Raw genomic sequence first — 11871 nt, forward strand, 5'->3', positions numbered from 1 at the left:
AAGTCTCAGTCAATAAACATTAGTAACTAGGAACCGGATACTAATTTGTCTAATTTTTTTTTGTAAGGATGATTTATGAATGATTTTCTCAAAAAATAGACGGTTTTGATCATTAAAATACACTACAAAGTGGGCCCACAAAATATGTATAAAAAAATTGATTTCACGAATTTGCTCCGTAGATATTCATCCTTTCACATAATGGTTTTCGACTAAGCTTACATTAGTTTTTTATTCTTGACCTTTTGACCATTAGACATATTATCATGATTATATACACGTAGGTTCATGAAATGCATTTAGCATAATGTTGCAACGTAATATTGCACCGAAACATAACTAATATGAAATCTAAAGATGACAAGGGATAATTGAAAGTTTGACAAACTTCCTTTCTTTTTCAATCCGGCCATGCACAATTTCACTCAAAAATGATTAACACATTTTTTTTTTCTTTTACATATCTTTGTTTAATTATGGTGATTGATTTTATTTGATTTATTCAATTCAATGATCATAAATAAAGAGGAGTGTGTGAGGAGCTAAAAATGGTAATAACTTTTTTCCTGATGTTGACGAATCACACGATGGTGACCAAGAAGAGGCTGAAATGCCTCTATAACTTTTCTCGAACTCTTAAAAAGTGGACTGTCATAGTGAAGTCACTAAATAGCTGATCCCCTTCTAATAAAAAGAAAAAGAAAAAGAAAACATGACATCACTAATCACTTCCCTACGTGCACAGCAAATTTTAGATCCAATAAAATAATCATTTATTTCAAGCCGATGGATAGGAAGGGCTTTGAATTCCATCCGGATCCAAATTGTGGGGATCTTAGGGATTCTCACATCTTAACCATTCATCGTGCATCGTGCGGTTAGAAATTATTTGATTTTTTTATTTAAAATTAAACACAAATAGTACTTGACGAAAACTGATCGTACGATGTACGATGAACGGTAGAATGTGGGAAAGTAGATCCGGATAGGAAGCAGCTGCTTTTCGCTGAGAAAAAAACACTAAGAATTGGGGTTGATGGAGGGACCATTCGGTTAATGGTTTTCTTGCCTATAAACATTCGATGGTGTCCTTCTCTCCCTTTTTTTTTATGTTATTTCTTAGTGTCCCTTTTCTCCTCCTTTGGCTCATATACAAATATAGATCTTTCGCTTTTCAGACGTTTTTTTACTACTAAATGTTTCTTTCCTAACTTTTCTATTTTGCTTTTTATTCGTACTTGTATTCATTTCATGCATGTTGCAAGCTCACACATACAACTGTTACGATTTGAACATTTAATCGAAAATGAATGGCAATTGATAGAAAAAATAAATTATTGTTAGACAGTGGAATATGAGATTGTGCATGGTACTACAAATTCACGTGTTATACATATTTTTTGATACTTACATTAAGAGAAGAACTTTATAAACCTGTAATGCTAAGATTTTCTTTCTCGACATGAATTCATACTCCCAATATATATATATAGACACACACACTAATTCCATGCATAGTACCCATCAACCATGGCCTTATTGTGCACTAGATGTTCACATATATAGCTTATAATGCGTTAAACATAAAAGGAGAGAAATTGGAAGTTTCCCTTCTTCCTACAAGCTAGTGAAGCATACATGAGGACCATAATATATATTTAGACCAAATTATAAATCTTTTCTTTGTTCTTTCTTGTAATTTGATTCACCTAATGGTAATACCGGAAGACAGTACTATGATTACGAAAATTTTCTCAGATTGAGAAATACAAATTAAATTATTTTATTGAGAATAAGGCCAAATTAATTTTTCTTTTTCCAAATGATTACACTTATCTTATCAATATTTTTCTCCCTTCAGAGGGCTGTAGACCGTAGAGATTTGATAGATGAGACTTATGAAAAATCTTTTTATTGTTATTGAAATCAATATAAGTTTATACTAAGCGGGTGTGTGTGTGTGTGTGTGTGTGTATATATATGTTAGTGTACATATATATGGATTAGGCTTCAGGGATACATGCTTTTAACACACATTTTGTAAGGTCCACTAAATTTAAAACATTCATTTGTAGTGAATAAAATTGACGAATATAGTTCTATTAATTAAGAAACACTAAATTTAATCCAACGGTCATATGTTTTTGAATTTTGGTGAATTTTGGTAGACATGATCTCTGAGGTAAGTTATGAAAGATAGACATTGGATCGTTGAAGTGCATTAGGAGTAAACCTCACAAAAACATATATAAAAAACGTGTATTCCCCGAATTTTAACCCTATATATCTCTGTGTGTGTGTAACAGCATGCATGGTGTAATAATCTTATCCAAAAAAAAATTATTTATTTTTTATGGCAAGTGTATAAAAAACGTGTATTCCCTGAATTTTTAACCCTATATATCTGTGTGTGTGTGTGTAACAGCATGCATGGTGTAATAATCTTATCCAAAAAAAAATTCTTTATTTTTTATGGCAAGCGTATGGATTTTGTAGATGAGATCACCTATGACAAATCTTGTTGGATCAATAATGGACCTTATTGTTATTCTGAGACTAAAAAATTAGGGTTCCATCCAATTTTCCAATTCCAGAACACGTGTGCCAAGAGCCAATGACAAAATGTCTAGGGTCCACATGTGCATTTCCAAAGAAACCCTCTCTCACTATCGTATACATTATACACTGATATTCTCGATCAGCAATTCAGCGTATGATGATGGGAAGCCATTTTATATGCTTGTTGATCACTGTCTTGGTTGGCTAAAGTTTTTGGAAAAATATAAACTGTAAACCCATTTTCAAGAGAGATCCCGCTCCACTATTCACTGAGCAGGATTGATTGCATCATTATATATCGATAATACCATTGTATAGTCTGTATAGTGATCCTTGCTTACATAGCACCGTAAACAGTAAAGTAAAATCTCTGATGAGAAGCTGGTCCTACGTATATAGACTCCATTTATACAATTCCATATGAAAAGCTTATATATAAACAAATAACAACCCACCCTTCTCTCTCTCTCTCTCTCTCTCTCTCTCTCTCTCATGCCAAAATCAGAACTGGCAAAACAATTAAATAAATTGCACTAAGGGAGGTTGTAACATGGCACTAACAAAACCAGAAAGCATGATGTCCACAAAATATCTTATTTTTCTTCTTCTATATATTTGCATCATGCATGCAGCAGCGAATGGCACTATAATCCTATAGCTAGTGCGTTATATTAAACCAGCAGGGCCAAGTTCATGTCATGTGCCTCCCTTTATATTTGTTGCTATTACATTTCAATATCTCAGATTCCTCCAACGCTCTTTGGTTCTGAATATATTGGATGTCGGATCTCAAATCTAAAAGATATTGCGATCCAGATCCAAACCACTTTTCTCATATTTCCATCAATTATTTGTGAGCTAGTATATTCACATGAACAACTTATGAATTATCTATAAATATATACAAGGTTTATCCTTAAAACTCATTGTTCTTAATTAATTACTTGCTTTACATGCAGAATGAAAAAAAAAAAATATATATATATATATATATATGTGTGTGTCTGTGTGTGTCTGTGTGTGTATATTATATTCATCCTTTCATATAATGGTTTTCGACTAAGCTCAAGTGTCACATTATTTTTTTATTCTTGACCTTTTGATCATTAGACATATTATCATGATTGAACTTCCTTTCTTTTTCAATCTAATGATGACAATAAAATTTCTAGAAGAGAAAAGAAAATGAATAATTGAAAGTTTGACAAACTTCCTTTCGTTTTCAACCGGCAGTGCACAATTTCACTCGAAAATAATAAATACATGCCTTTTTGATCTTTTACACACTTCTGTTTAATTACGATTATTTATTCTATTTGATTTATTCAATCTGATGACAAAAAATAAAGAAAAATATATGAGGAGTTAAAAATGGTACGTAAATATATCTCCACTAAACCAATTACTGCAAAGTGAAAAAGTGACATCACTTCCATTCGTGCACAGCAAATTTTTGTATCCTACAAAATAATCCTTTATTTCTAACTAGATAGGAAGCCTTTGCTTTTCACGGAGAAAATATCACAATAGAAGTGGGGTTGATGAAGGGACCATTCAGTTAATGGTTTTCTTGCCTATAGCCCTTCAATGGTATCCTTCTCTCCCTTTTTTTATTGTCTCTTTTCTCCTACTTTGCTCATATACAAATATAGATCCTTCTCTTTTTAGAACTTTTTTTTTTAGGAAAATGATCATCTCCGGATCCCTACCTCCTAATTCACCAAATCAGAAGATCCGTGCCGTTGAAATTTAATCCAACGACTGAAGTTATTATAACTTTTAAAGTGGGCCCCTGTTTGTAGCCGTTGGATCAAATTTCAACGGCACGGATCCCCTGATTTGGTGGATTAGGAGGAAGGGATCCGAGGATCCCTTTCCCTTTTTTTACTACCAAATGCTTCTTTCCTAACTTTTCTTTTGCTTTTTAATCGTACTTGTATTCATTTCATGCATGTTGCAAGCTCACACATACAACTATTACGATTTGAACTTTTAATTGAAAATTAATGGCAATTGATAGAGGATAAACTATTGTGAGATAGTGAAATATGGGAACGTGCATGATATTATAAATTCACATGTTATACATTTTTTTTTTATACTTTACATTAAGAAAGGAACTTTATAAACTTGTAGTTCATGATTCGTGTGTTATAACATGTGTACTAATTATACAATGTGCCGGTATTCTAGTAATGCTAAGATTTGCTCTCATGACATGGATTCATACTCCCAACATATGTATATACTAATTCCATGCATAGTACACTATGGTCTTATAGGGTGCGTTTGGTACGCAGACGGGACGGAACGGGACGGGACGGGACGGGACGGAACGGGACGGGACGGAACGAAGGTGTAATTTTTGAAAAATACATGGGGTATATTTGTCTTAAAATGGTAAAACAGTGTGTTCCACAGACGTGGAACAAACCCATTCCAGGGGGGAGGTGGGACGCAAAAACACCCAAAATCTGTCCCGTGGAACAGCCCGTTCCACCCATTTTTGGCGTACCAAACGCGGGACGGAACGCCTCGTCCCGTTCCGTCCCGTCCCGTCCCACGTACCAAACGCGCCCTATGTGCATAAGATGTTCGTGTATATTGCTTATAATGAGTTAAACATAAAAGGAGAGAAATTGGAAGTTTCCCAAATTCCTAGAAGTGAAGCACACATGAGGACCATAATATATATATATATATATATATATATATATATATATATATATATATATATGAAGTGTGCAATATCAGGGATGATTTTGATTTCATGTAATGTAAGGTGTACAATAACTTAGAGAAAGTGAATGACAATTTACAGTTGAAGTGTCCCAAGGATCCCTAATCAAATCAAAAGAGTATTTGTTCTAAAAGTTATGTCCAACCTTGAAAGGTCTATATCTGTAAATATTTGTATGGACCATGCATGGTTAGCTACAAGCAATTATTATTAACTACATTCTTGAACTGTACCATTATACATGCTCAATTTCTGTTAATTTAAAGAGAGAATAATATGCACAATCATTTATTTATGGAAAGAGAGACAAAGGAATCAAATTATCACCACCCATTAATCCCAAGAAATAACCAAACACATGTAACTAAAATACACTAATAATTTTAAACTCCAACGGAACCCGTGACACAGCAATAATGCAACATTATTGATTAAACAAAGCTCTATTTGTTTTCTGTAGGTAATTTGGTTTTGATCTGTGCCTAAATATACTAAATTAATTACTTAAAAACTCTGAGTTTGTGTGACATTGTTCCTTCCAAATGAGGCCGGCCACCATTCCTTTCTTTGTTTTTCTTTTAATCCTTTCCAGCAAAGACCCTCCCGACAGCATATTTGCAGTTTATTAAAATGGTTAAAAAAACTAATTTCAAAAATATTTCTCAATATTCCTCAATATTTCATGTGCACTTCACTATTCCATGTGCTTTTACAAAATTACTATATATTCTCCCATGCTGTTTGTACAAAATAATCTCTCAAGATCCCTGACATTCAAGTAAATTCCCATTAAATAAATAAATAATTTACTTTCTTTTAATTTTATTTCTTAATTAACCAAAACCCACTTGGCCTTTTCTAATCATGTTCAATATTTAGACCAAATTATAGATCTTTTCTCTGTTCTTTCTTTTTTACTGCTCATATGCAGCAGTCCTGCTCCTTATACGCTGGCTAGATATCTGCTATCAGAGATACGAGTTTACATATTTGATGAAGTCATTAATTCAAAAAAAAACATGGGTTTAAATTTTAAGTAAATAAATAAACGAAATTTAAACAAAAACTCAGTTTTCCTTTCGTAATCTTGTTCAGTATTCAGACTAAATTCTAGATCTCTATTTCTTTTACTGCTACGTACTTGTTGAAGTCCTTTTTTTCTTTTCATACAAGCGATATATAGGTTAGTAAATCGAACACAAGACTTCAAATACATTAGTAAATGTTTTTATCCACTTATCTGTAAAACCTGTTGTTACTTTATGAAGTTATTAATTCCACCAAGAATGTGTTTCCTCAATTGAATAGGAACATGGTACTCATCAGCTTTCAGCTCCTTCAATCACCACAAAATTTGCTGCAATTGAGCAAGCTATCAAATTAATTAGATATGGCTGGCTCAGCAAATATTGCTGACCACTAAAATTGCTGGACCACAATTTTGGGACCTGGCTTATTTAAGAAAGATGTTGTCCTCTTGATTAACAATTTCCAGAGCTAAATACATCTAGCTGGTTTTGATCACTGAGCTATCAAAGTCTGAAAACTCTGAACAGTGTTGTTGAATAACGGGAGATTCTTACGTGTGATCGGAGATATCGCTGTCTTTTTATTTCACTCATGTAGAAAAAGCGAGATTGAGAGAGGAGATACATCCTCGGCTACGCCTATGCCCAAGTTTTTATCCTTGATAAGAGTCAAGGGCTGATTTTACTCTTCAGTGTATCAATCAGTCCCCCAAAAAGCATGTCTGTTTTTATCCAACTAATTAATGCTTGGACATGGGATGAAAACAAATGCCTCAAAAGAGGAAACAAAATATTTTAATTGTCAAAATGAGCAGTAAAAAAGGGCAATTTTTCTTTCATGACATTCAGCAACATCAATGTGAGTTCTGACTGTACTTACACCCGGTAAAAGTAAGTTACTTGTGTACACAAAATAACAATGAAAAGTAGACAAAAAACTTAGGTACGATATATTAATGTAACAGTATTCAAAGTTAATCATATATTTTTATGTATTTAAATTTATCATATAACAATACTTATTGATTCGAGAAACCGTCACACTAACACTTCGTTAGTCTAGCCCATTTCAAAAATAAACAGACTTACATAAATAAAACCAAAAGTCCCCCATCTGCATCACCATCCCTAAAATTAACAACAATATTAATTAATAGAATAATGAAGTAGCGCTTGGATCCAGATCTTCTGCTATTTTCTTCTATAAACAATACATGGGGTTCCTCCCTCTACAATCCCAAAACAGATGACCTGCTGTTCTCTCTCTCTCTCTCTCTCTCTTCTTTCTTCTCTCTTCTCTCACCAGCAATGCCTGCAACTCTAAGGAATCTCTTGCTTTCTCCCAATATCTTCTCCATCGCCTTACTTCTTTCAATAAACTCTCTCTTCTTCTTTTCTTCTTGTTACTCCATTGATGAACAAGGCCAAGCTCTTCTATCATGGAAGAACAGCTTAAACGGCTCCACGGACGCATTGAGGTCGTGGAATCCTTCCGACACAAGTCCATGCAGCTGGTTCGGGGTTCGCTGCAGCTCCAACGGAGAAGTGGAGGAGATAACGTTGAAGGCATTGGAATTGCAAGGTCCATTGCCTTCAAAATTTCAACCTCTCAAGTCCTTAAAGACCCTTGTCCTCTCTTCGACGAATCTCACTGGCCCGATTCCAAAACAGTTTGGAGAGTATCACGAGCTTAGGGTCGTTGATCTCAGTGACAATTCTCTCTCTGGTGAAATCCCAGAAGAAATATGCAGCCTAACCCAGCTGCAAACTTTATCTCTCAATACGAATCTTTTCGAAGGCAAAATCCCTTCCGGCATCGGAAATCTTTCGCGCCTTGTGTATCTTACACTCTATGACAATCAACTCAGTGGCGAAATTCCAAAGAGTGTTGGAGAATTGAGAAAGCTAGAAGTTTTCAGAGCAGGAGGGAACAAGAATCTCAATGGTGAGATACCTTGGGAGATTGGAAACTGCACCAACTTGGTCATGTTAGGCCTTGCTGAAACCGGCATTACCGGAAGCCTTCCCACGTCGATTGGAATGCTCAAAAGACTCCGAACGATAGCCTTATACACATCTCTGCTGTCTGGTCCAATCCCTGAAGAAATCGGAAACTGCAGCGAGCTGCTGAACCTGTACTTGTATCAGAACTCCATCACCGGTCCAATCCCAAAGCGAATTGGAGAGCTCGGGAAGCTTCAGAGTCTGTTGCTGTGGCAGAACAGCTTGGTGGGTTCAATCCCAAATGAGTTTGGAAGCTGCAGAGAGCTCACAGTCTTGGACTTCTCAGAAAACCTTCTGACAGGACAAATACCTAAAAGCTTTGGTGAGCTTTCGAATCTTCAAGAGCTTCAGCTGAGTGTCAATCAGTTATCAGGTACTATACCTTCTGAAATCTCAAACTGCACTGCTCTGACTCAATTGGAAGTTGACAACAACGACATCTCGGGGGAGATTCCTGCTCTCATTGGCAACCTCAAGGGCTTAACTCTATTTTTCGCGTGGCAAAATAGGCTTACGGGCAACATTCCTGAGAGTCTCTCAGACTGTCAGGATCTTCAGGCTCTTGATCTTTCTTACAACAACCTATTTGGTTCAATACCAAGAAATCTTTTCGGATTACGAAATCTCACCAAGATTCTGCTGCTTTCCAATGATTTATCTGGCTTTATACCGCCGGATATAGGAAACTGCACAAACCTGTACAGGTTAAGGTTGAATCGTAACCGGCTGGGAGGTACTGTTCCATCGGAGATTGGCAACTTGAAGAGATTGAATTTCGTTGATTTGAGCAACAACCGCCTCGTTGGAGCAATCCCTCCATCGATATCAGGATGTCAGAACCTTGAGTTTCTTGATCTCCATTCGAATGGGATCGCCGGCTCTGTCCCTGACACACTGCCTAAAAGCCTGCAGTTTGTTGACATCTCCGATAATAGGCTCACCGGTCAGCTTCCTCCCAGCATTGGATCATTAACCGAATTGACAAAACTCAATCTCGGGAAGAATCAGCTCTCTGGCAGCATCCCAACAGAGATCCTTTCTTGCAGTAAGCTTCAACTGCTAGACATTGGCAACAATGGCTTCTCAGGTGAAATTCCAAAGCAACTTGGTCAAATTCCTTCGCTCGAAATATCCCTCAACCTAAGCTGCAACCTATTTTCGGGTGAAATCCCATCCGAGTTCTCTAGTCTTACCAAGCTAGGAACCCTTGACATCTCCCACAACAAGCTCTCTGGAAACTTGAACACTCTCACAAACCTTCAAAACCTTGTTTCCCTCAATGTCTCTTTCAATAACTTATCCGGCGAATTGCCTAACACCCCATTCTTTCAGAAACTCCCTCTTAGTGACCTTGCTGAAAACACAGGTCTCTACATCTCCGGCGGAGTCACAACTCCAGCTGATAGGATGGGATCAAAGCACAATAGATCAGTTGTGAAGCTGATCACATCGGTTTTCATTTGTGTCACTGCAGCTCTTCTCCTGCTTGCAGTCTACACCCTAGTCCGTGCGCGAATAGCTAGCAATATTCTCAGGAAAGATGACAGCTGGGAAATAACCTTGTACCAGAAGCTCGATTTCTCTATAGATGACATTGTCAGGAGTTTGACATCATCGAATGTGATTGGCACCGGAAGCTCTGGGGTTGTATACAGGGTGACAATTCCAAATGGAGAAACTCTAGCAGTGAAGAAGATGTGGTCATCAGAAGAGTCAGGAGCATTCAATTCCGAAATTCAGACGCTCGGATCAATCAGGCACAAGAACATCATCCGGCTCTTGGGTTGGGGTTCAAACCGAAACCTGAAAATTCTGTTCTATGATTACCTTCCCAGCGGAAGCTTGAGCTCGCTTCTACATGGTTCCAGGAAAGGAGGAGCAGATTGGGAGGCTAGATACGATATTGTTTTAGGCGTGGCTCATGCACTTGCGTACTTGCACCATGACTGTGTGCCGGCTATTCTGCATGGTGATGTGAAAGCCATGAATGTTCTGTTGGGTCCTGGCCATGAGCCGTATCTTGCTGACTTTGGATTAGCTAGGATTGTGAACAGCAATGGTGGTGATGAATTTTCGAAAACAAGTCATCGGCCTCAATTGGCCGGTTCGTATGGATACATGGCTCCAGGTAATGTTTACTTTCAACAAAGTTTAGTCAGTTCCTAATCTTCTTACCAAATTTTTGCCATTAAATCGCTAACTATTGTTTTTCGTGTTTTCATTTTTGGTGATTACAGAGCATGCATCAATGCAAAGTATCACTGAGAAGAGTGATGTCTACAGTTTTGGCGTTGTTCTTTTAGAGGTACTAACAGGAAGGCATCCATTAGACCCAACTCTTCCCAAAGGTGCACATTTAGTTCAGTGGATTCGGGACCACTTAGCGTGCAAGAGAGACCCGATTGACATTCTCGATCAAAAGCTCAGGGGAAGATCTGATCCTGCGATGCACGAAATGCAGCAGACACTAGCTGTGTCGCTTCTCTGTGTCAGCAACCGTGCTGATGAACGCCCGATGATGAAGGATGTCGTTGCAATGCTCAAGGAAATTCGACATGTAGACTGCGCAAGGCCGGAACCGGAGTTGTTAAAGGGAGGAGGGTTGCAAGCAATTCTGGCATCCCCTCCTGCTAGGAAGGCAGTTTCACAATGCTCTTCTAACTACTCATTTGCTTTCTCTGAAGATTCAAGGTCTCAATGAGAAGCTAAAGTGCTTCGTAGTTCACCTACTAATGTTCATATATTTAGGGGGAATCAAAATCCCATAGAGCAAGGAAGAATATTAGAGCATTTTTAGTGTAATTTTCAATTTTTTTTTTCATTATTTGTGGTTAGATTGAAATAATTAATTGCCTCCCCACTAGGAACGGCGTTTAAGGGAGACTAGCTTAACTGTCTTTTGAAAGGACTTACATCAAGCAGGGAAATCAAGGGGCCTGCGTGCCCAAACCAATCCCGCAACGCGACGTGAGGAAGTTAAAACACATGGCGACGTCTGACAAGTTCCTCTCGTGATTAGGAGTGAGACTAAATTCAGGGCATGTATGTAGAAGTGTAAACAATGATTAGTATTTTTGGATTTATGCAATTAGAATTTAATGCAAGGAGAAAGGGAATGAGATTCCACGCCATATTTTTCTTTCCAGCCCAGCTCTCACATGGTCCCCCATCCCCACTCCACATCACGTCCATGTGCTTATCTGAAAAACAAGACTTTCCAGCAAATAAATCTACTAATCTTGGATTAGAAGACTTGGTATGTCATGATCGGAAGCACATGTAGAAAAAAGCAGGACCATTATACCTCTACATACATATATATATATATTTACATATACGTGTATATATATATAATACACAAAACCAGGTAAACTGTTCCATAACATTACAGCTGCACATGGATTTGAATCTACTTTTTGAGCATATTGCAGAGGTCTACGTTTAGGGTCGGTTTGGAAGTGCTTTTTCAGAATGGCTAAAAGTACTTTCATGGTTGGCCGTAAAAGTTAGAAGTGCTTATGGTTGTAAGTGCAGAAGCAC

At 37.1% G+C, this 11871-nt stretch overlaps 1 protein-coding gene across 1 annotated transcript; it reads left to right on the forward strand.

Annotated features, from left to right (window-relative positions):
- The first annotated feature begins 7468 nt into the window (after window positions 1-7468).
- Window positions 7469-11462, forward strand: LOC103418700 (LRR receptor-like serine/threonine-protein kinase RGI3). Its single transcript, XM_008356810.4, has 2 exons — window positions 7469-10459; window positions 10569-11462. The coding sequence occupies exons 1-2, from the start codon at window positions 7636-7638 to the stop codon at window positions 11030-11032; spliced, it is 3288 nt and encodes a 1095-aa protein (XP_008355032.3). The 5' UTR covers window positions 7469-7635; the 3' UTR covers window positions 11033-11462.
- The last annotated feature ends 409 nt before the right edge of the window (window positions 11463-11871 follow it).

Source organism: Malus domestica, chromosome 03, assembly GCF_042453785.1.
Source record: "Malus domestica chromosome 03, GDT2T_hap1".
NCBI lineage: Eukaryota > Viridiplantae > Streptophyta > Magnoliopsida > Rosales > Rosaceae > Malus > Malus domestica.

Excerpts from the sequence above, each read along its gene's own strand:
- LOC103418700 (XM_008356810.4), top strand. The coding sequence starts at position 7,636 with ATGCCTGCAACTCTAAGGAATCTCTTGCTTTCTCCCAATATCTTCTCC. Across the intron at positions 10,460-10,568 it reads GTATGGATACATGGCTCCAG|AGCATGCATCAATGCAAAGT; the intron begins GTAATGTTTACT and ends TGGTGATTACAG.